General features: G+C 36.0%; 3 protein-coding genes and 1 long non-coding RNA gene across 7 annotated transcripts in view; 3 read left to right on the top strand and 1 right to left on the bottom strand.

The window, feature by feature from the left end:
• LOC135133759 (netrin receptor UNC5B) overlaps window positions 1–25,223 on the bottom strand; it is a 241,189-nt gene that overhangs the window by 34,595 nt on the left and 181,371 nt on the right. For 3 of the 4 annotated variants that reach the window (XM_064062253.1, XM_064062255.1, XM_064062254.1), the window contains exons 5-7: window positions 22,209–22,385; window positions 22,019–22,072; window positions 21,763–21,951 (exon numbers count right to left, since the gene is read on the bottom strand). In XM_064062253.1, coding sequence (XP_063918323.1) covers window positions 21,763–21,951; window positions 22,019–22,072; window positions 22,209–22,385 — 420 coding nt within the window. The remainder of the gene's footprint in view (window positions 1–21,762; window positions 21,952–22,018; window positions 22,073–22,208; window positions 22,386–25,223) is intronic. The other variant, XM_064062256.1, reaches the window with a different exon arrangement.
• LOC135133763 (pickpocket protein 28-like) lies at window positions 6,578–8,841 on the top strand. The gene is made up of 8 exons (XM_064062265.1): window positions 6,578–6,625; window positions 6,673–6,912; window positions 6,967–7,090; window positions 7,143–7,282; window positions 7,333–7,787; window positions 7,834–7,893; window positions 7,953–8,659; window positions 8,709–8,841. The coding sequence occupies exons 2-7, from the start codon at window positions 6,728–6,730 to the stop codon at window positions 8,324–8,326; spliced, it is 1,338 nt and encodes a 445-aa protein (XP_063918335.1). The 5' UTR covers window positions 6,578–6,625; window positions 6,673–6,727; the 3' UTR covers window positions 8,327–8,659; window positions 8,709–8,841.
• Window positions 11,277–13,144, top strand: LOC135133812 (pickpocket protein 28-like). Its single transcript, XM_064062334.1, has 7 exons — window positions 11,277–11,431; window positions 11,479–11,718; window positions 11,767–11,866; window positions 11,918–12,057; window positions 12,108–12,562; window positions 12,632–12,691; window positions 12,750–13,144. The coding sequence occupies exons 1-7, from the start codon at window positions 11,277–11,279 to the stop codon at window positions 13,142–13,144; spliced, it is 1,545 nt and encodes a 514-aa protein (XP_063918404.1).
• LOC135133767 (uncharacterized) lies at window positions 18,798–19,564 on the top strand. The gene is made up of 3 exons (XR_010281205.1): window positions 18,798–19,246; window positions 19,305–19,364; window positions 19,426–19,564. It is a non-coding gene; the product is annotated as an uncharacterized LOC135133767 (long non-coding RNA).

Genomic DNA, 25,223 nt, shown 5'->3' with positions numbered 1-25,223 from the left:
GTTTTGTGCACTGCTAAAACCTTTAATAACCGATCTCCTATCAAAGGACTGTAAATAATTATTCGACGGTGGGACATTATTCGCCGGCGTTTAATAAACGACGGGAAAGTGGGAACAGGAGATTAATTTTAACATACAAACTTGAGGGAACGAAAAACGACTGCAAAAACTAGGGCTTTATTTCGGCGAAAATACGCCGCCACGTCGACCAGCCAGAACAGGAATTACATAAATTAAGATCGATTCAAGCCATCGCGTCGTAATAAATTTTATTGCCTCACCACTAGTTGATGAACATCTAAATCCCTATTTTCTTGGTGCGCAGAGAATACGCAAATGCAAGTTTTCTATTTGCACTGAGAAGCATAGTACCCAGCGTTCACTCTGGACCCATAACCTGTTACTGTAGCTTTTTTATATGAAAGTACAAAAACGTTATTATTGTCTTTATTATTACTGTTGGCTAGTTAATGCGCTCCAGTCACCGACTGAATACGATGAATATTTTCTTCACCAACTTTTTCCAACAATTCGCTTTAAATTAATCACCAATTATCCATTTCCAGCATACGGGCGACCAAAGCCGCGATTTACCACACCCGACTATTTAATTTCCTGTACTGAAGCCGTATTTGCAACATCCTACCCCTTTCAACCCTTTTAAAAAACCGAGTGCGGCCGACCACTTTAACTCGTATCTAATTTTAAAAGGCGCCACACAAGGCTTCTTTCCAAATGAAGGGCTTTAGTCTACCGGAAGTGAGTTCTGCAATTAACATGAGAGTCTGGAGCACGTGCTAGGCTTCACAGTGTTTGTATGAAGCCCACTCACGCATTTCGATCTAACAGACCCGCATGCTTGTTGACGACCAGGGAGCAACAAGCGTTGTAGCGATAACAGCGAGGTTCGAGGGTTGATATAGTCAGGACTGATAACATCTCGTAAACTGCATAAAACGTTTACCTTCTCGATGTATTATTGCCGCGGCCCGCACAAGTTTTTATTTTATGAGCGTGACTGAACACCTCATCCATGGAATTGAATAAATGGGCAATTTCGTTCCTACACACGTCTGGACCGAAGGAGCTGGGACGTGGCGTGTAAAAATAAACGAGGTTGAAAATTTCGACGTGGGGCGGATTTCAGGTCGCGGTTTTTGAATTTTGGGTCAGGGGTGCGATAGATTATTTTTTTAACCTTCTACTAAAAAGAACAATTTTTTCTCAATTAAGATTTTAGCTAATATGTGATTTGATGATCCTCTGACGACGATGAAGCCATTTTTGAAGTGGTGTCTTTTTGTATAGGAGATAAATCCACTAACGAAATAATGTTTAAATTTTCAGATCATCTGACTTGTGTAAGTTGCATGATATGATATGATATTATCTGACGTTATGTGACTTGATCAATTTAAAAGAAAATTTGCCATAAACTCTGATCTTAACTGATCTAACTTGGTCTGGTTTGCCCTAACCTGATCTTACCTGATCTAACCAATTTTTAAAGAAATTTTAGTTTAAATTCTGATCTGAGCTGACCTAAATTTTGAGATCATCTGACTACGTTTATCACTTGGTGTATATTTGTGTAGAACCCTAAGATGAATACAGCGATATTAGAATTGTAGTCTAGTGTTATTTAGTAAATGTCCGAAACACTTACTCCTTACAACTCCAAGAACAATTTTGGCAGCCTTGATAACTCACAAGTCGTCTGCATCTGGCACTAATATGTGAAGAGCTATCCAAAATAATTTCTCTAACGTTAATAGCGACTTCGGAAGCACTCCACTTATTACATAAAGTAACCAATAAAAGTAAAATACTTACAACATAGTTTTTGTAATCGCACGGAAGCGGCTCATTTGTCCAGAGCCAGTTTAATCTTGATAAGAGCCTTTCGAAAGCGAATTTGTTGTACTTCCTCAAATACCAAAAAAAAGAGCTTTGTCTGGAGCGCATCCCTGTAAAAACATCCACAAATACTCCGTCTTCTGGAATAACTCCAAAACAGAGCATTTCACCGCAAAATAAAGCCGCAAACTCCCACCAATAAAATCCAAACATCCCCAGAATGCGAACCTCCTCCAAGCCTCGCTCTCTATCAATAATTTATCTAAAGTTAACGAAAGATCGGTCCGGCTTCTTGTTATTGTAACCGTACAGCATGTGTTATTTTCACAGGAATACCGCTCCACAAACATTTAAGTCAATTTAGAGCGACATCACAGGCACGCTGTTTTCATAACGTGCGGTAGAAATAACAAATCTTCAGCGGGACCACGACGAATATTAAAGAGATCACAGAGGGCGTTTCATATTTTGCGTGACAATAACACCTTGCTACATTTGCAGGGATATCTTCGGGATGTCACATTCAGGCTGACTTATTTTCCCACTTCCTCCCCGAATTCGTTTTGTTTCGGTATTGGAGCTTGTCACGTAGCTATTATGCCGATAAATAATTTCCGCCGGATTTGTTCGTGGCGGTTTATTATGCTTTTGTGCGGGACTTTTGGGTGAGAAACGGGACACCTTACCCAAATTAGGCGCAACGATTGTGCCCGCGAAGTTTTTATGGCATCCATCATGTACCAGGAGGGAAATGTGGAAAAAATGAGGCGCGAGATATACAGAGTGTGGATAATGTAATGCATCAGACTCGTAAAAAGCTCCGCCTTAGCTTTATCCTAACATATAGGGGTTGTTTAAAAAAAAAAGTTACCATAATAAAAATATACGACGAATCTGAGCAACTAGATTACGAACTTCCTTAATTTTTTTTTCATTTAGCGGTTTAGGAGAATATAATCGTCTTCCTTTATTAAAAAAAATTATCTCAAAACTTTCTTGAGTAAATATCACTCAAAACATATAAGTAAAAGAACATGCTCTATATCCGAAGTTCATCGTTTTTGCTATTTTTCTGTTATGATATAAACCAAAATTTCTTAAAAAATTGATCAAGTTAGGACGTCAGATCCGGTCATATCAAGTCAGGTCATGACAGATCAGGTCACAACTCACCAAGGCGTTTGATTGATGGACAAAGAGAAGTAAATACAGCTAGATCAAAATTATTTCTTTCAAAAGGAGTCAGTTTAGTTCAAATTAGTCATATTAGGTCAGCTCAGATCAGAACTTAGACCATAATTTCTTTTAAAAGTGATCCGGTCACATTAACTCATGGCAGATCAGATCAGGTTAGGTGTAATATAGACACTTTATAGAAGTCAGTTTTATTATTACATTTATTATTTATTTATGCATAAAATATTGCTGCACAGAGTTAAAAATTTCAAAAAAATCAAAATTTTAATGAATAAAATTTGCTTGTGAGTTTTACGAAAAGCAGGAGGTTCCATTTAAATAAGCTGTATGTTGGGCCTCAAGAGAGCAGTGCGCACAATTAAAAATAGTCTTAGTGTGCTGCTTAAAGAACTGCATGATTTTGGTATGTGTTGAGTGGAATTGCGGCTCTCTGCGCAATTCGCTCTTCGCGGAAGGAATGAGGTCCTCAGCATAATCGTGGCAGCGACTAACTGCAATTCGTAAGCACTCGTAATCCTCTCGTGTCGGGTGGAGTAGAATTGTGGTTCTCTGGGTGATCTTCTCGTCACAGAATAAAATGCCTCGCTCGGCGTAATTGTGGCAGTGACGGTAAATGCAATTGATAAGCCCTCTTAATCCTCTGGTTTCGAGTGGGGCGAAATTGCGGCTCTCTGTGTGATCCGCTCGTCCTAGAAGGAATTACAAGTGCAATTCTTGCGGGAAGCGGTGAGGATTGCGTAAGTCTTGCCAAGCGTAGTGCGCTGTCGGGAAGGCAATAGCATTGCCTAAGCCCTGCCAAGCACAATCCTAAGTCGGGTCAGTTGTGTTAGTCCAGCCAAGCACAACACGTCGATCTACTGCAACGAATGCAGCCCCTAAATAGTGGTCCATTCCTCTAGGGGTAACCATGTTAGGGGTAACAGTCAAGTTACACGGTGATGTAGATAGTACATAATTTTTTATTTCACCTGGCTTGACTTAAACTGATTTGACGACCTTGATATAATCTGAAGTACCTCGAACGGTCCTGTTATAACTTGACCTGTTCTGATCAGTGTTGAAGTAAATTATAGCCTAAACTCTGATCTGCTTTGACGTGATCTAAGCTATCCTGACTTGACCACTTTTGAAAAACATTTACCTCCCTTTGTCCATCAGTCAAACATTTTTCATGATATGATCAAATTAATTTTTAAAGATATTTTGGTTGATCTGAGCTGATTCAGTCTTAGCTGATCTGACTTGACCTGACCTGATTCTATCTGACGCCCTGATCTTTTTTGGCCTAGCCAATGTTTAAAAAAAAATTGATCTAGGAATTTTTTTTCACTCCCTTCGTCCAACGATCAAACGTCTTGCGCAGTTGTAATAAGATATAGTATTACACCATCTGACGTGATCCAGCTTGGTATGAGATGGGCTGACGTGACCTGACTCGACGTAAACAACTGACCACATCTAAAGTGACCTAACTGGATCAAGTTTTAAAGAAATTTTGGTTTGAATTCTGATCTGAGCTGACCTGACTTGGCCTGAACTGATCTGATCTGACTTTACACTCCCTTTATCCAATGATCAAAAGTTTTGCTCAGTTGTGATTGATCTAACATTTACACCACCTAACGTAACCGAACTTGATGTGACTAGATCTGACATGACCCGACTTGATGTGACCTGATCTGACGTAAACCAACTCGATATGACATGATCGGACGTGACCTGACTTGATGTGACTTCATCTGACATCACCTGACTTGATCAATTACGAAATAAATTTGGGTTTAAAGTCTAATTTGACCTTCTTTGATCTGACCTGATCTCATCTAATGTATTTTGTCCCTTTGGGGAGTGATCAAACGCCTTGCTTACTTGTAATTAGATCTAGCGTTATAGCGAGTTACCAGCGTGAGAAATTAAGGTTTGGCTAAAAAAGGTTAAAAACGCTCGGAGACCAATTAAAGCCAGCAAATTGGCATCAGTCCAATCGACACACCCATCAGAATCGGCACGAAATCGTCACAGAGGGTGGAAACGGAGTAGATTCGAGGGTGCATTTATAATTGAAGTTGTCTGAAGGACAACGAGGGCTCTTTATTCTACAATTTCGCAACAACTAACATGTTCTAAGACTCTCCACTCGAGCTCACTCATTGTGCAAGTTAAATCGAGGATATTTGCATTATCCTCGTCGCAATTCATCAAATATTCCCGCCATGGAACGGGCGGCAATTTGCCTCCGATTAATAAGTTGCTAAATTACAACTCGCACAAAGCTCCGTCTTATTATGTTTCACAACACAACAGAGCTTAAGCAGCTTTCTCCGCCACCATATATCGTTTTATTTCGTCATATATTCGCATATAGAAATGTAATGGTACTCCGCGAGTATTCACCCTTGTCACATATGGAAATATTCCGGCTCTTCGTGCTTTCACCCTCAAAACCGACAAAAGCCGCCGACCTCACCCCAACACGGGGGAGCTTTATTTAAATCTTAACGAAATTCCTACGCGTGCTCCTGCTCACGCCCCAGGAATTCTGATAAATGCCTTTAAGTCAATGATGATGTAATTGTATATTAGTCAATCATTTTCGCATCAATTGCAGGGTTTCGACGGCGCGTCGACATCACACCCCCAATTGCCGCCGCCCCACTAAAACTAATTACATGTGTGTTGCATTAGAAGTAACAAGTAATCGGAGGGAAAATTACTTGTGGGTTCTTGTGCGAGTGGCTGGGAACAAAGCCCTTCAAAATGCCCCATTTTTCGGATGCTAGAATATGCAAATTTTCTTTTGATAAATTCCGAGCTGTAATACGCAATATGCATATAATTCCACACGGCTTAGGAAGTTATTATACTTAGCAAGAACAGGAAAGAGGAGCCTGAGAGAGGTCGTATTTAGGTTATGGCGGTGCGACTGTCGGCATGAGAAGGGTTTCACTCTTGCTTTATTAGTTATTACATAACTGCCAGTCTTTTTCCTGTACTGTAACATTTATAATATTTTAATTATAGCAAATAACTATTATTTTATATTTTATATTGATGCTCCTATATTTGTGGTTTATGAATCCACTAAAACATCCAGATTTTCGCAAACAAAATTAAAATTAGACTCGGGTGGGTCATGGGTTCGATTCCCAGCTCTGAGTGTTTGTACACGTCCAGTTTTCTGTAATTGGACCTCAGCCTATTGAAGAATTCTTAGAGAACTAGATTTCTTTGACTGTTTCCTAGATATGCAGTACGAGAGCGCGCACGGGCTAGTTGATTCTCAAGGATAACAAATTGCCTCAACGAACCTTATTAGTTAACAACTTTTTATTTCATATAAAGTACGCGTGTTTTCATTACTCACACAAGTTTTAGTGTGTGTCCCCTGACGATAGCCCGTTTTCTCTAATTTATTACTCATATTTTAACAATGTCAGTGGAAACAAAAAACGATCAAGTGAATAACGTCGACAGTAAAACGAACAAAGTTCTGGTATGTTTTGCTGAATTTTGCAACAAGACGAGTATTCACGGATTTAGATATCTCGCTGAAAGTAGAAGACCAGTTTCAGTACGACTGTTTGATTGTATTCTTTGACTGAAGTAGGTTATTTTCAGAATTTGGTGGCTACTAATTCTTTGTGGATGTATCTACTTATGTGGAACTTTGATAATGCTAACTTTGAAGAAACGGGACGAGAATCCAGTTTTTACAAGTTTTAGCCACACTCCAATGTATCTATCGGACGTCCCGTTTCCCGCTGTTACCATATGTTCAGAAATAAAAATTAAACAAAGCGAGTACAACGTAACTGATTACTTTGGGAGATTTTTGATGAAGAATTTAACGGATGAAGAGTAGCCACTACGGAACAAGAAAATATGTAACCGTTAATGTATTCTGAATTTTAGAAAACAACGTGTATTGGATGTGCTTTTATTTTGCAATCGCGGACTTGCACCTATAGAAGGATCCAAAGATGTGGCTGTAACGAACCACACTGTAGATTTAAAAACACTTGATGTTATCTTTGGGGTAAGATTATTTGTGACAGAATGAAATTTATTATGTATACTACTATTTACAGCACGCCCCCTTACTTAAAAATGTTGTAGAGTATACTGATCCACAACTATATTTCAATCACTTTTCACCAACCCTCACCAACTTCGGTATTTGTTATTCGTTCAATATGTTAGACAAAAGTGAACTTTTCACTGAGACCACGTAAATATTGTCTTCAACGCTTTATTATTATGCAAAAATTTTTCTCGTAGGTATATACATAAAAACCATTTGGTGCATCCCAAAATTTATCATTGGAATATTGACAAAAACTACGACGAAATACACAATAGTGCTTTTCCACCAAGAGCGTCAGAATTTGCAGAGTTTAGTTTAGGCCTTGGGACAGACACATCTGAAGAAACCCGGATATGTAATCCCTTTTCAGGATACAAACTTATTTTACATCATCCGGCTGAGTTTCCAACGTTAACAACCAGATATATTCCTTTGTCTTTAGACACAATATATAACATTTGGATCAAGCCTGAAGTGACAATAACGTCTGAAAATTTAGAAAATTACGAATATCACAAAAGGAACTGTTTTTACTCTCCCGAAAGACGGTTGAAGTTTTTTAAAGTATATACCAAGCACAACTGTAAAATCGAATGTGTGGCTAATAATACTTTAGCACTGTGCAATTGCATTCCCTATTATTTACCACGTAAGTTTCAAAAACATTTTGATTGATTTTACAGTTACATTGGCAGATGAAGAATCTACAAAAATATGTGGATGGGGGCAACTAAAATGCGTGTCCAATGCTAAAGGTATAATTTGAAATTCTAGAATATTAGAATGTTTGTAAAGAAACTTAACTCTTTCGCAGAGCAAATCCTCAGAAACTCTAGATCTATAAACAGCAGGAAAATGTTAAAACAATGTAACTGCCTTCCTCTATGTACTTCTATAACCTACAGCGCAGAAGCCCATCAAGTTAAATACCCCGAAAATCCTTACATGGCTAAACCGACAGATGTATATTTATCGTTCCAAGATGAAGAACTGCAAGTAATGGAAAGACAGGAATTGTTCAGCAATTCGGACTTTTGGGCCAGCTGTGGAGGGATCTTAGGGTTGTTCGCAGGGTTTTCGGTGATATCTTTGGCTGAAATTATCTATTTTGTGACAATAAGATGGTTGGGTGATTTATGGCCTTTTGGAAACGGCAGATGTAACGACAAAAGATTTTTGTTCTTTTAATTTTGTTGTATCAAATAAATTTAATACTGACGCCTTAATTATTTAATCTACACATTATTTAAAATGCACGGGTGTTCATTGCTGTAAGCTTTTAACAAATTAGGAAATATGTCCCCGGGCAATAGGAGCAGCTTTAATTCAATTAATCCCGGTTTCAGTTGGATTTATCCACAAGAATTCTGTTAGTCATAAAATAATGGATTCAAAAAATGAAGTTGATAATCGTAAAAATAAAACTAGAAAAGTTTTAGCATATCTTGCGGAGTTTTGCAATAACACAAGTGTTCATGGATTTAGATTTCTCGCCGAAAGTAGAAGACCGGTTTCAGAAAAGTAAAAGAATCGTCCAAGGTATTTTTTAAAGTAAACTATGTTTTTTCAGAATATGGTGATTATTGATTCTCTGTGGTTGTTTCTATGTTTGTGGAAACTTGTTAATATTAACTTTAAAGAAACGTGACGAAAATCCAGTTTTTACAAGTCTCAGTCAAAACCCTATGTATTTATGGGATGTCCCGTTCCCTGCTTAATAGCGGTAATATAAATAAAACGGTAATCCGTTTGTTCAGAAATAAAGATTAAACAAGGGATGTATAACGCAAGCCATTACTTTTGGAAATTTTTGACGAAAAAACTCACAGATGAAGAGTATTCATTGAGGAATTAATAGTGTATCCCTTTTATTATTACACTGCATTTCAAAAGAACAGTTTCATGGACTTTATGTTATTCTGTAACCAGTATATACACGAAACCGAGTATATGCCTGTGTCTAAACACACTGTAAATTTAGATGCAATTGATTTTGTACTTTCAGTAAGAATTTCATAACATAGTAAACATAACGGTGTACGTCACAATTTGCAGCACGCTCCCATATTGGAAGAAATTGTTTGGTACACTACTCCAATGCAATATTCAGATTTATTTTCTCCAACCCTTACAAACTTTGGCCTTTGTTATTCATTAAATATGTTAGACAAAAGCGAACTTTTCACTGAGATTACGCAAGTATTATCTTGTATTTTTATTCTTTTGAGAAATATGTTTATTATAGACATTTACATAAGAACCATTCAGTACATCGTAGAAGTTCTCACTGGAACATTGATAAAAACTACGACGAAATGCAAAATGATACAATTCCGCCAAGAGGATCAGAATTCACAAACTTTCGTTTCACTATGATGACAAGAAAGTCTGAAGAAAACCTACACTGTAATACAGCGTCCGGATACAAACTTTTTCTTCACCATCCAGCGGAGCTTCCACCACTAGCAACTAGATACATTCCTATATCATTCGACACGATCTATAACATTTGGGTCACACCTGAAATCGTCATAACTTCCGAAAATTTGGAAAGTTATGAACAAAATAAAAGGACATGCGTTTATTCTTACGAACGACGTTTGAAGTTCTTTAAAATATATACCAAATACAACTGCAGGCTAGAGTGCATTGCTAACAGAACTTTAGAGCAATGTAACTGTGTTCCTTATTATCTACCACGTAAGTTCTAATAAAACCTCCTGAAATAAAAATTATAATAATATAATATTTTTGATAGATGAAGAATCTACGGAAATATGTGGACTCGGAAAATTAAGATGCGCAAGGAAAGCTAAGGGTGTCATTTGAAAATTTAGAAAATACTAGCATATTTCTAAAGGAATCTATCTCTTTTGTAGAAGATACCTTCAAGATGGTTAGCTCCAAAAAGAACAGAAAAGTCTTCGGAAAATGTAACTGTCTTCCTTTATGTACCTCCATAACGTATAATGCAGAAACCCATCAAGCTAAAGAACCTGATAACCCATTTCGAGATAAACCTTCTGATGTAGAAATTAAGTTTAAAGATGAAGAACTACAAGTAATGGAAAGACAAGAATTGTTCAGCAATGCTGACTTTGTGGCCAGCTGCGGCAGCCTCTTGGGATTGTTTACAGGATTTTCGGTGATATCTCTTGCTGAAATTATTTATTTTGCCGCAGTCAGGTGGGTGTATGATTTTTGGTGTTTTGGAAAACGCTGGTATCGTAGAAATAAGCAGTCAACGGAATCTAACAAGGCAAAAGAGTGATGAGTCTTCTTATATAGTTTTATTACTTCCTGAGCGTAAGCTAAGGAAGCATTGTAATCGGGTCCCTTAGGACGAATGGCGACTTTTATGTTTTCTCAAGTTTGTTTGCTAGTTAACATAAGCGTAGGAATCAGTGGCAGATTTGGGTAATTAGTATATGACGCATTAATGTATTCAGAAAACTAATATCTACAAGAATCTCTAAAAAAATAAATATCGAGTCATTAAAAAAAAGTGGGATGTCGAAGACAAACAAAAAAAATTATAAGGTATCAAAACTTATTTAGAGGATGTTATTTAGCTTCTTAGACTGTTACTGGCACTACTTATCTATATTTGTCTTAATGTATGAAGGTTATCACAAATAAAAATTCACAAAATCAATTTTTTGATTTCTCAAAGAAGCGGGATATGTTGGACTGTACTTCAGGGCAAGGGATTCTGTCGAAATAACCTTCGACCACATTTTATGTGTGAAGATTATGTTGTTTTTAATCATATAATGTAAGATTTCTGGTATTTTAATCTTACTTAAACTAGCTTATATTGGAAGCACTTTTATAATTTTGTTGTAATAAGTATACTATAAATAAAGATCTTTGCTTATTTAATTAAATAACTTGTTTTTGTAAGATGCACCAAATTGACCGTGGCATGTCACTATAGAAAGAAATTTACACGGGCTTACTTAAAGTTAATTATTTAAGCTACACTTCGTTGAAATTGTGTATTTTTTTATTACTAATTAATTTTACCACATTAATAAATGCGTCCCCAGGTAGTGGGAGCAGCTTTCAATTCAATTAATCCCGGTTTCGACTGGATACATCCCGGAGAATGTTTTTAGTCAACTTTTAATATTCAACAATGAAGGTACATTCAGAGGACCTGAAAAACGTTCAAGTGGATAGTTCTAACAGTAAAACTAAAAAAGTTTTAACTTATCTTACTAATTTTTGCAACAATACAAGTATTCATGGATTTAGATATCTCGCTGAAAGTAGAAGACCAGTTTCAGAAAAGTAAGCAAATGTTTCGCAGACTTCTGTCACTAAAATATTTTTTTTAGAATATGGTGGTTAGTGATTCTCTGCGGTTGTTTCTACATGTGTGGAAATTTGATAGCATCAACATTGAAGAGGCGGGATGAAAATCCAATTTTTACAAGTTCTAGCCTAAATCCAGGGTACCTGTGGGATGTGCCGTTTCCTGCTGTTACGATTTGTTCAGAAATAAAAATTAAAAAGAGCATGTACGATGTAAACAATCACATTGCGAAAATTAGGGAGAAGAATATCACGGATGAAGAGTATTAAGAGAAACAATATCGAACTAATAATACTATAATGGTTTCCAGAAAGAATCGTGTTTTGGGTGTTATGTTATTTTGCGAATTGCCGTTGCCTAGATATAAACACACTGCTGTAGATTTACAAACGCTTGATTATATACTTGCAGTAAGAATTTGGTAATATTTTAAACACGACCGTGTGTGTTATAAATTGCAGCATGCCCCCACAATGAAAGAAGTTATATGGCATGCTCTTCCATTTAAATATTTGGATCTATTTTCTCCAACCCTTACCAACTTTGGCCTTTGCTATTCGTTCAATATGTTAGACAAAAACGAACTATTCACCGAGGTCACGTAAGTATTGTCTCCTAATTTTTATTCTTATAACAATATATTTAACATAGGTATTTACATAAAAATCATTCAATACATCGTAAAAGTTCTCACTGGAACATTGACAAGAATTACGACGAAATACAAAATGCTACAATTCCGCAAAGAGCATCAGAATTTACAAAATTTCAGTTATTTCTGAAAGCAAAAGGTGCTGATGTAAACGGGTTCTGTAATCTTATGTTAGGATTTAAACTTATTTTACATCATCCAGCTGAGTTTCCAACATTAGCACCTAGCTATATCCCTATATCAGTTGATTCAACACATAACATCTGGATCAAACCTGAATTGACAATAACGTCTCAAAAACTGGAAAGCTACGAACCAAGCAAAAGAAGCTGCGTTTATTCTCACGAACGGCGGTTGAAGTTTTTTAAAATATATACAAAACACAATTGTAAACTTGAGTGTATTGCTAACAGTACTTTAGAACAATGTAACTGTATTCCTTATTACCTACCACGTAAGTCTCAACACTTTGGAAAACTGTGTTTAATTAATTGTCGTTGTACTTAATTCAATGTTTTGGCAGATGAACAAGGCACGAAAATATGTGGAATGAGACAACAGAAATGCATGGAGCTTGCCAAGGGTATAATTTGAAAATATTGAACATATTGGTATTTGTCTAAAGTAATGTTGTTTAGCAGAAAAAGCCTTCAAAATGGTTAAATCCAAAGAGAACAGAAAAATATTCCGAGAATGTAACTGTCTTCCATTATGTACTTCCATAACGTACCATACAGAAAACTACGAAGCTAGAAATTTTGCTGATCCTCGTCTAGAAAACAGATCACAGATCAATTTTATGTTCAAAGATGAAGAACTGCAAGTAATGGAAAGACAAGAGTTGTTCAGCAATTCTGATTTTTGGGCCAGTTGTGGGGGGCTCTTAGGGTTGTTCACAGGGTTTTCCGTGGTATCTCTAGCTGAGATTATCTATTTTTCAACAATAAGATGGATACATGATTTCTGGCGTGCTGGAAAAGGCAAATGTTGTAGAAACAAAGAATCAGGGAAACGTAATGTCAACGAAAAAGAGTGATTATTCTTCTTATATACTTGTATTTTTAATATGTGTTAAGATTATGCTGTATTTAATCAATTAATATATAAGCTTCTAATATTATATAATTATATTAGGAGTATTACATTTTTAATTCAGTAATAAGATATAGGTCACGGTTTAATATAAGTTTCTCATTAGGTCACATTGAATGATTATTATTTTCATTGCTTGCAGGCGACCGAATATGAATCTATTTAAGGTTTCCAAGGTAGATAGTTTTTATGTAACCCTAATATAACCACATTGTAACTTTTTATGCCATATTATTATACTGACATATATTACAGTACAACGCCAAAGGGACGTATAATTTTGAGCCTTGTATAAATTTAACTATACTCTGTAACGTTATTAAATAAAAATCCTTGCTAATTTAAGTTAACATTGGCACGTTTTTATAGAACCTACATGTTTACCAATCAATGATACACTATCGTGATCGAAATTTTTGTACCACAATACATTTTAGACAAGGAAAGGTACAGATTTATTTCAAGTTAATTATTTAAGGTAGACGTTATAAAATGCATGCGTTTTCATTGCATGTAAGCTTTTAGCATACTATTACGAAATGTGTCCCTGGATAGTAGGAGCACCTTTAATTTCAATTAATTCCAGTTTCAGTTGAATTTATCCACGAGAATTGTGTCAGTCATATTTTAACATCCAACAATGGATACAAAAAATGAACAAGTGAATAATGGTAACAGTAAAACTAAAAAAGTTTTAACTTATCTTGCGGGCTTTTGCGACAATACAAGTATCCATGGATTTAGATTTCTCGCTGAAAGGAGAAGACTAGTTTTAGAAAAGTAAGTACATGTTTGAAAGTGTTCTTTTACTAAACAACTTTTATCAGAATATGGTGGTCAGTGATTCTCTGCGGTTGTTTCTACGTGTGTGCAAAATTGATAATATCAACATTGAAGAAGCGGGATGAAAATCCAATTTTTATAAGTTCTAGTCAACATCCTATGTATTTATGGGATGTGCCATTCCCTGCTATTATCGTTTGTTCAGAAATAATGGTTAAACAAGGGATGTATAACGCAAGCTATTACTTTGATAAACTTGTGACGAAAAATCTCACGGATGAAGAGTATTCTTTGAAGAGTTAACAGTAAATCACTGTTAATATTGCATTGCATCTCAGAAAGAACCTTTTCATGGACTTTATGTTATTCAGTAACAAGCATATACGCGGAAACGACTATATGCCTGTATCTAAACACATTATAGATTTGAATGGAATTGATTTTGTACTTGCAGTAAGAATTTCATAACATAGTAAACATAACGGTGTATGTCACCATTTGCAGCACGCACCCACATTGGACGAAATTGTTTGGGGTACTACCCCGGCCCAATATTCAGATTTATTTTCTCCAACCCTTACAGACTTTGGCCTTTTTTATTCGTTCAATATGTTAGACAAAAGCGAACTTTTCACTCAGATCACGCAAGTATTGTCTGGTATTTTTATTCTTTTGAGAATATATCTTTTACAGATATTTACACAAGAACCACTCAGTACATCGTAGAAGTTCTCACTGGAACATTGACAAAAACTACGACGAAATGCAAAATGATACAATTCCGCCAAGAGGATCAGAATTCACAAACTTTCGTTTCACCATGATGACAAAAAAGTCTGAAGAAAACCGACACTGTAATACAGCGTCCGGATACAAACTTTTTCTACACCATCCAGCGGAGCTTCCAACACTAGCAATTAATTATATTAGGAGTATTACATTTTTAATTCAGTAATAAGATATAGGTCATGGTTTAATATAACTTTCTCATTAGGTCAGACTGAATGATTATTATTTTCATTGCTTGCACGCGACCGAATATAAATCTATTTAAGATTTCCAAAAGGTGGTAGATAGTTTTTATGTAACCCTAATATAATCACATTGTAACTTTTTATGCCATATTAGCATGTTTGCGAAAACCTTTTCTTATAAAGTTTTCCTTATGCTTACAATTATAATTTATAATTATAGTTATAAGTATAAATTGTAACAGTTATGCTGACGGCTTAGAACCTTACATTGACAAGCAGAACTGACTTTCTGTCACGCAAATTGATTCATTTTGCCCATGAATAATTTAGAAATTTTGGCTACTTTTGGCAATACAGAAGATGTACAGAACTACTTAGTGCATCAGTTAATACAAAAAGAGTTAACAGAAAAGCGTTATTCATATACGTGTGTTAAATTCAACATGAATAGCATTCCGCCAGAAAACTTTCGTTTTCTTTTTCGATTTGAAAAAGAACATATAATTAAATTACATCAAGCTTTGCAAATGCCTGCAAAATGGGTTACACCAGATGGTCATGTCATTGAAGGTTTATTATTATCTACAATCGAGAAGAAATTCCGTATTTTTAAACACTCTTCATTTATAGGTCTTGCAGGATTATGTCTCGTTTTAAGACGATTTTCTTACCCAAACAGACTAAAAGGATTGCAAAATGAATTTGGATTACATTTTTCGTCAATCAGTAAAATTTTAAAGTTTGTTGTTACTTTTATATTCAAGAAATGGGCCAAGTTATTATTAAATTTTGATAAAAACATATGGTTAACGCAAGGTTTTCTCGCAGAGGTGGCTGCCTTCGTACATAAGAAAGGTGCTCCTTTAAGAAATTGCATTGGGTTTATCGATGGTACTGCCCGGGCAATTTGTAGACCATCAAAATTTCAAAAAGAAGTTTACAGCGGGCATAAAAGAATACATTGTCTGAAATTTCAATCAATCACCGTTCCAAACGGTATCATTTTACATTTAAGTCCTCCGTATTCTGGCAGACGACATGACTCTTTTATCCTTAAAAATTCAAAAATCTTAGAGCAAATGAAGCTCCATTGCCCACAGTTTTGTTTATACGGAGACGAAGGGTATCCATTAGTGCAACAATTAATAAGACCATTTTCTAATCATAATTTAACAGAGCAGCAACAAATGTTTAATACCAAAATGTCCAAAATACGCCAATGCGTAGAATGGAGTTTTGGTAAAATAACAACGCAATTTGCGTTTGTTGATTTAAAAAAAAATCAAAAACTTTTTCTGCAACCAATAGGTCAGTATTATATTGTGGCTACATTACTAACGAATGCGCATACATGTTTTTATGGAAGCACAACTTCTCGATACTTCGATATAGAATCACTAGATATTATGGAATATTTTCAATAATTTCTTTTTAATCAAACAGTTACCTTTAATTAATATGTTATTATTAAATAAACATTTAAAAGCTGTAATTATTTCAAAAATTATGTCAGATTTTTATTATTTAAATTTTGTGTTAAAATGTTTTCCAAAAATCTGTTTAAAATTGCATTTTTTTGTCTTTCTATTTTACGGCCCTCTTCCTCCTCTTGCCATTTTTTCTGTTCGAACTCAAGTTTAGCTTTTTTGAATTCCAACTCTTCTATTTGAATTTTCATATTATCTTGATGTTGCTTTTCTTTAAATCTTAATTGTTCTTGTTGTAGCTGACTTTCCCGTTTCATTTTTTCAATTAAATATGAAAAACTTGTTCCATCTTTAGTTCCATTTCTCGTCTTTCGTGCTGCTGCTGTATAAACCCTGCTAGATTCTTGGTTGAACCCTTCACGACCCCCACGCTCACCATCAATATCAGTGTCATTAAAATCGTCAACAGTGTGAAAAAATATTTCATTGTCCACGTCAGTGGCTTCTGTTTCTAATATTTGTTCACTATTACAACTTTCAATAGGATTGTCCAAACTTTGCAGAGCAGCTTGGCGAATTGCTTTTGCAGGCATAACCTCGTCGAATTTTTGGCCACTGCATCTTTTTTTACCCCGTTCATTTTTTTTATTTTCTATGTCAATTTGTGCCACATCTTCATATTGCGACCAGACAGTCAGAAGTTTTCTAACAGCGTCGCCCCACTCAGTCTGTATCCGTTCTTTCCCACTTTCTGTAGCTTCGTCGGCATCAAATTTTCTAAATTTTATTACTTGTTCCAACATATGATCTTTTAATAATTTGAAGCTACAGTTCTGAAAGCGCTCTCTTTCGTCTTCACTTACGACTGCATGAAGTTTTTTCCACACATCTTCTTCGTTTGTAAATTCAGTCTCGCAAAGAAGGTCGAATAATGCATTCAAACATCTTATACGTTCCCTCTCTGAGAATCGAAATCGTTTCTTTTTCAGTTGCGACATAACTAATTAAAGTTCTAAATGACACTGACTGACATTGTAGAAAAAATCTACTATTGTCAATATAAGAAGTATCGATTGTGAGTGTTATAATTATAAGACATAGTTATAAGGATAAGTGTAAGCATAAGAAAAAATTTATAAGAAAATGTTTTGCGCAAACACGCTATTATTATACTGACATATATTACAGTACAACGCCAAAGGGACGTATAATTTTGAGCCTTGTATAAATTTAACTATACTCTGTAACGTTATTAAATAAAAATCCTTGCTAATTTAAGTTAACATTGGCACGTCTTTATAGAACCTACATATTTAACAATCAATGATTCATTACCGTGATCGAAATTTTTGTACCACAATACATTTTAGACAAAGAAAGGTACAGATTTATTTCAGGTTAATTATTTAATGTACACTTTATAAAATGCATGCGTTTTCATTGCATGTAAGCTTTTAGCATACTATTACGAAATGTGTCCCTGGATAGTAGGAGCACCTTTAATTTAAATTAATCCCAGTTTCAGTTGAATTTATCCACGAGAATTGTGTCAGTCATATTTTAACATCCAACAATGGATACAAAAAACGAATAAGTGGATAATGGTAACAGTAAAACTAAAAAAGTTTTAACTTATCTTGCGGGCTTTTGCGACAATACAAGTATCCATGGATTTAGATATTTCGCTGAAAGGATAAGACTAGTTTTAGAAAAGTGAGTACATGTTTGAAAGTGTTCTTTTACTAAACAACTTTTATCAGAATATGGTGGTCAGTGATTATCTGCGGTTGTTTCTACGTGTGTGCAAATTTGATAATATCAACATTGAAGAAGCGGGATGAATATCCAATCTTTATAAGTTCTAGCCAACACCCTATGTATTTATGGGATGTGCCATTCCCTGCTATTACCGTTTGTCCAGAAATAATGGTTAAACAAGGAATGTATAACGCAAGCTATTACTTTGATAAACTTGTGACGAAAAATCTCAGGGAAGAAGAGTATTCTTTGAAGAGTTAAGTAAATCACTCTTAATATTGCATTGCATTTCAGAAAGAACCTTTTCATGGACTTTATGTAATTCTGTAACAAGCATATACGCGGAAACGACTATATGCCTGTATCTAAACACACTATAGATTTGAATGGAATTGATTTTGTACTTGCAGTAAGAATTTCATAACATGGTAAACATAACGGTGTATGTCACAATTTGCAGCACGCACCCACATTGGACGAAATTGTTTGGGGTACTACTCTGGACCAATATTCAGATTTATTTTTTCCAACCCTTACAGACTTTGGCCTTTGTTATTCGTTCAATATGTTAGATAAAAGCGAACTTTTCACTCAGATCACGCAAGTATTATCTGGTATTTTTATTCTTTTGAGAATATATCTATTACAGATATTTACACAAGAACCACTCAGTACATCGTAGAAGTTCTCACTGGAACATTGACAAAAACTACGACGAAATGCAAAATGATACAATTCCGCCAAGAGGATCAGAGTTCACAAACTTTCGTTTCACTATGATGACAAAAAAGTCTGAAGAAAACCTACACTGTAATACAGCGTCCGGATACAAACTTTTCCTACACCATCCAGCGGAGCTTCCAACACTAGCAACTAGATACATTCCTATATCATTCGACACGATCTATAACATTTGGGTCACACCTGAAATCGTCATAACTTCCGAAAATTTGGAAAGTTACGAACAAAATAAAAGGACATGCGTTTATTCTTACGAACGACGCTTGAAGTTCTTTAAAATATATACCAAACACAACTGCAGGCTAGAGTGCATTGCTAACAGAACTTTAGAGCAATGTAACTGTGTTCCTTATTATCTACCACGTAAGTTCTAATAAAACTTCCTGAAATAAAAATTATGATAATATAATATTTTTGATAGATGAAGAATCTACGGAAATATGTGGACTCGGAAAACTAAGATGCGTAAGGAAAGCTAAGGGTATCATTTGAAAATTTAGAAAATACTAGCATATTTCTAAAGGAATCTATCTCTTTTGTAGAAGATACCTTCAAGATGGTTAGCTCCAAAAAGAACAGAAAAGTGTTCGGAAAATGTAACTGTCTTCCTTTATGTACCTCCATAACGTATAATGCAGAAACCCATCAAGCTAAAGAACCTGATAACCCATTTCGAGATAAACCTTCTGATATAGAAATTACGTTTAAAGATGAAGAACTACAAGTAATGGAAAGACAAGAATTGTTCAGCAATGCTGACTTTTGGGCCAGCTGTGGGGGGCTCTTGGGATTGTTCTCAGGTTTTTCGATAATATCTCTAGCTGAGGTTATCTATTTTTCTACAGTAAGGTAGGTATGTGACTTCTGGCGTTACAGAAACAGAGGGTGAATCGTAACAACGAGGAGAACGAGTGATTTTAATGTGTAAAATTTAATTATCCAATTTAGTTATTTAGAGCAATTATTCCAGTTGCGGCTTCACCTTAAAATAAGTCAATTTTTGTTTTCCAAGTAATGCTATCGTTTACTTTTATTAATAATAATAATAAAACTAACACATTCACCGTATATCACAAACACATAATATGCTTCTGTAGAATAAGAAACATTATTTATTAGAATACATTTAATCTTCGAAAAGAAATTTTTTTAACTGCCCTGGCAATTCAAAATTTGAAACCAACTAATCACGTTATCTTACACAACATACTGAACTAACGCGAATAAACTTTTCATTCATTTTGGAATTCTCGGTGGTGCCGCAATTTTGTTCCACCCTGTATCCCCTATGCCATGCCAACCATGTGAAGAAATGCCCTGCGGTAACGGGGGTGACACCAGCGCTTAATCCGTTCCGATGGCAGTCAATATTAACATTTCTAGGCGTCATAACCGGCTGCCAAATGTCGACGTTAATCCCGAGTTATGTCCACTGCGGTCTGCTGGGTCATCATCGCGACACCGAAGCCAAAACCCATATTGATTTCCGGTTTTAGTCCGGACGGGTTAATTAATAGGGACTCATTCCGAACGTCTATGAAACTGACACCTCCTCTTTGCCCAGTGCATGGGAAAAAATACACCGGTTGCCGGAGTTCAGGCCGAGGAAGTAATTCAGAAATAAAAACACAATTGAACGACGAAATGAGAAACGGAAAGGTCTGAGCTTAGGTTTAAGTATGCGTGAAAGGTTCGTAATTACCGAGAGGTCGACTAATTAGATTTTATCGGTCCGTGGAACAATATCACGTAATTTTAATAGGCCGCTTTGTTTAACAATTAGTTATGGGATTGTTTTTAATCAAAATAACGATGATTTGCGTTTCTCGGGCACGAGGTGAGGTACAAAAAAGCGATTGTTTGTTAAAAGGCAATAGCCAGCGGGATGAGGGACTGGAATGCGATTGTTTTTAAGGTAAACTATGACGTGCGAGTGCGGTTTAGAAAGAAAAATTCTCTGGGAACTCCCAAGTAGTCAAACTGTTAACAACGAAATTTTTAGATTGTTTATTTTACTGAGTGAAGAATTTCGTAATCGACAAAAAATGAAGAAAATTTGGTTGTCTAGGAAAAACAAAAAATCAAGGCAGATCCATAAACCACTTATATTTTTAAAAATTACCGTTAAATGATGTCTCAGCTTTATGTCGTTTAATTACCGTCGTCCTAGCACAAGTGAGTTTTTTTTTACTTTCATTCATTTTATTATACCCGTACTTGTTTCGCAATCGCTGGAAACGTGCAATTTCACTGAATACTCATAAATCACAAAGACATGTATGATAAATATACTATCTTCACGGGTGTATAAGATACTAGTATTATTTTTACAACTGCATTGTTCTTACACAACCGACACTACTTGAAATATTGTATAACATAACTTACTTGTAAGGGAAATGCGGAGAAAACATTAAAAAGACATATTTTTGATTTACTATCCTGTCAGTTACACTCTGCCGAGGTACAATCGAACAATGTACTTCGGAGATTTCTGCAGAATTTTAACACTCAATTATTAGTGTAAATATAAACAAATTTTCAGTGTACGATATATCCAAATACAGACATTTTAGAGCATACACCCATCAAATTGGTTATTGGGAAAGTACCGAATTATATTCGTATCTCGGCATCGTTCTAATTATACCCATGTTTGCGGAAATATGTGCATCCGTTGAAATTATTAATTATTTCGCCATCAATATTTGGTTTAATTTCCGACCATAAGCGACAAGGGAATGAAAACTAAAACTAGCTATAAATTATAATAGAAAATTTTTTCCACGAACTTCCAAATTCAGTTTGGCCAAAACCAAACTATTAAAATATTCTTGGAGAGTTTAGCGTCCTTTTTTTAATCTAAACCAGAAACTTACCTTCTCTCACTCGACTCAGCTCCATCGACCTACACTGCTCGGTATTACAAGAAATCGTCTGGGTGTCCCTCCCATTACACGTCTTCCTACCTTGCCCATTCCCTGGTATACATTGCCTTCGTCTCGTCTTCAGACAATCCGAATTGCAATGAGACCATTCAGACCACGCTGACCATCTGGGAGGCTCCACTACAAAAAACAAAATAATCCGCAATCATTCACCAAACGAGTTGCAATTCCTCAGGCGTTTATTTACCGTAGCCGTTATCGTAACTGTCGTAGTCGTAAGCGTTATCCAACACCAGGTCTTCTACGTTACAAGCAGGAAAGGACAAGCGGTTAGTTAGCAACAGTCTGCATTAATTTAACAATAAGCAGAAAGCTTGTGTCTACGCAATTCCTACTTATTGTTAAATTTGTAATTGAATACGATTGAAACTGTCTACCTTGTGGGCAGGGAATACAATCCTTGGTCCTTCGGACGCTCGATCCTTGGCAAGGAAGACCGCCGTTGCTAGGAGGAGGGTGGCTGCAGGTGCGGGTGCTCATCTTGCCGGCGGAGAGGGTCGCTCCGGGGCACCGGCAGTCCGTCCACACGGACCAGGGGGACCAACCCCCATTGACTGAAAAAAAATTGAATTATAGTAGAATGCGAACCTTACTGACGTCATGAAATGGACACACTATACGAAACATGAGGTATTATGGGATTGATACGAATTCATATTTTGTAGAGCTTTGGGGTAACTATTCTAAAATATGTATTACTAGAAGATGAGCAAGCAGCGAGTAATCCACGTTCTATCATGCCCACGTCGGATTATTTCCCAAAGAGACGCTATAAAGCACAATCCCATTTCAGCTACAGAGGATTTTAAAGAACCCGAAATCAAAGCATAACTAAGCCGCAGAATTAAACTTCTAAACTTGTCCTTTTTTCTCCATCATCATTCCTTGTATTTGTCAGTTGTTTCGGCCGCGTAATCTGAAAACTTCAGATGTGTTTTGTCCCACTTAGCAACTCTGATAAATAAACTTTTTCCATCGTGGGCTTGATTGTTTTATTTCCTGCGAAGATGTGTTTTTTTAATTCCGGGGATTCCGAGCGTTGTGCCTCGCCAAAGATAACGAGTTCCACGTAATGAACATCAATGTTCCTTTTAACGAAATTATTTTAAAATTATCGTTCCGACATCGGACAAAATTAATTCAAAGGCTTCGAAATTAATTTCACTGTCTTTGTGGCGGCACAAAGGCATATCTTTAAGGCAGATCGGATTAGGCTTATAAAATTAGAGATTTCGTTCGAAGATGGGACGGAAAAACCTTCAGATTTCCCCAAAACAGTTTTATTAATTAAAGTTTGAAAACAATCGCGAGGCCTTCATGATGCGGATCAGCACTTAATTAATTTGGAATAAGTGGAGTTTCGGCGCCGCTTTGTGGCATTCCTGCCTGCTAGTTTTTTCGAGATCGTAGATACTCTGATAAAGATCTACAGTTTTCGGCAGAATTTTAGGCGCATACTTGAGGAACAGAATGCTGCCAACGCTGAGATTAATTTTGATATGTTAATTAATTTTGGCTAAAAAAATTTCAAATATTACAAATAACTCTCGATACAAACAAAAGTTTTCTTTAATTAGAGACAACACATGCAAAAATTAAAGCAACGTGGCGAACATTTTTTTCTAAATTATTTGACATTTCTTCAAAACATTAAGTGACATGAGGGCTGAAAATAGAGTCTTTTGGGAAAATTAAACACCCACGAGCTATGTAGCCAAAAGTTTTTATCCAATTACGACCGCATAGTTCATAGTCTAAATAAATTAGAGCTTGTTTATTTATTTATTTATTATATACATAGCCAAACAATGTAAAATTGATGATTTCGCGTTAAACATTAATCTATTCACGAACAAGGGTAGCTATAACTTTTTGTTGCTTCTCGCCACTTTCAAACCGTTCGCTTCTTTCAGGGTTTCACGACGAACACGTGTTATAAATTCAAACTCGAGGACCCTATCAGCGACACCATCGACAAGTAATTTTTTTCCTCTGATCCCTAAATCGACAACTTGTTTCAAACTGAACTGGCATCAGAATCATTTATCATTCCGAACCTTCCTGTCAATTTTAACTTGGATGTCCCGTGGAACTTTCTTATTAAAAAACTCAATTCACCCTCAGACTGAACGAAAACAGTGGTTTAAAAGCGTCAACATTTTAGTGCACAGTTTGAAAACCGACGAGTAAAATTGTTAAAAATCGTTCTAGGAAAAGAATGCAACTTCAAAGTAAACTGTTTTATTCTCTTGAACAAAATCAATATGATGTCGTGTTGAAACTTTCTCGGGTGTTATAACTACGTCTAGTGTTTGCTATCGAGAACCTTGTTCATGTAAGATTGTTAAAATTCAAAAAGGAAGGAAAACATTCGAGGAATATGGAAGTCGATGATCTTTCAATTACACAAAAACGTCAAAAACTCAGATATAATAGTTATGGACAATGCTCTTAACCCAAAGTAACTAAATGAAGTATTAAGATATGGTTCTTTATTTTAACAATGTGGTGAAATTCCATTCTTGACCTGACAGTCTTGAACCCCAACCTCATTTTTGGACCGATAACCCAACATTAACGACTTGTTATTAATACATATACGTGTTTTATCAAAACAGTCAACGTGACAATACTACGTAAAAGAAGGCAAATAAGCTATAAATTTTTACTGTGGAAACTCTCGCTAGTCACTTTGGCTCCAAATAAGACAACAGCCTCATTTTTTCCATTTTACGGAACATTTGTGACGTCACACTTGTAATACGTGTTGCCTGCCTGTAGGCCATACAACTTTAATGCCAATTCGTGCTGTTCCCGTGTTGTTTTTTCTTGGCGCGTTCGAACTCATCCTCGTTGAAATTCCAGCAAGGATATCGGAGGAAAACAAAATATTTTGCAATTTTCATCGCAATCTCGAAGTTTTATCGATACCCCAACCCGCAGCATTATTTACACATATTTCGGACCCGTAGGTATTTTCGGATTCCGTCCGTTCCATGACGATTAATCTCAGGCTCGCGAAACGCGGTTTTGCTCACGGCCAATATTTGAAGCCCCATGCAGTGCGTCTCGGCCACACACACCTACGCACACTAAAATACAAAAGGATAATAAATAAATACGACGAGGTCATTAAATATAAATACACCGACAAGCATGCTTCCTTTTTTTAAACCGCCCGTTAAATATGCCTGTCATAACATTCTGGATGTTTTTTTCTCCCTCGAAACAGCGGGGGTTTATGGTGGACTATTGTCTTACAACGTGGAAGGAATTCCAACTCTTTTCGAACCGTGTTGAAACCGTGTAGATCCTTAATGTATTCCGAAGACGGATGACACGTGTGGTGGCTCGAAAGGTGGAAATGTGCCCCAAGTAGGGGATCATCTTGT

The sequence above is a fragment of the Zophobas morio genome, unplaced genomic scaffold, assembly GCF_036711695.1.
Source record: "Zophobas morio isolate AGI-343-1 ecotype UQ-CSIRO unplaced genomic scaffold, CSIRO_AGI_Zmor_V1 ptg000022l, whole genome shotgun sequence".
Taxonomy (NCBI): Eukaryota; Metazoa; Arthropoda; class Insecta; order Coleoptera; family Tenebrionidae; genus Zophobas; species Zophobas morio.
The sequence above is the reverse complement of the archived record's forward strand: the minus strand, read 5'-3'. Positions and strand labels throughout refer to the sequence as shown.

Excerpts from the sequence above, each read along its gene's own strand:
- LOC135133763 (XM_064062265.1), top strand. The coding sequence starts at position 6,728 with ATGCTAACTTTGAAGAAACGGGACGAGAATCCAGTTTTTACAAGTTTT. Across the intron at positions 7,091-7,142 it reads CACTTGATGTTATCTTTGGG|CACGCCCCCTTACTTAAAAA; the intron begins GTAAGATTATTT and ends TACTATTTACAG. Across the intron at positions 7,894-7,952 it reads ATGCGTGTCCAATGCTAAAG|AGCAAATCCTCAGAAACTCT; the intron begins GTATAATTTGAA and ends ACTCTTTCGCAG.
- LOC135133812 (XM_064062334.1), top strand. The coding sequence starts at position 11,277 with ATGAAGGTACATTCAGAGGACCTGAAAAACGTTCAAGTGGATAGTTCT. Across the intron at positions 11,719-11,766 it reads AAGAATATCACGGATGAAGA|AAAGAATCGTGTTTTGGGTG; the intron begins GTATTAAGAGAA and ends AATGGTTTCCAG. Across the intron at positions 12,692-12,749 it reads ATGCATGGAGCTTGCCAAGG|AAAAAGCCTTCAAAATGGTT; the intron begins GTATAATTTGAA and ends GTTGTTTAGCAG.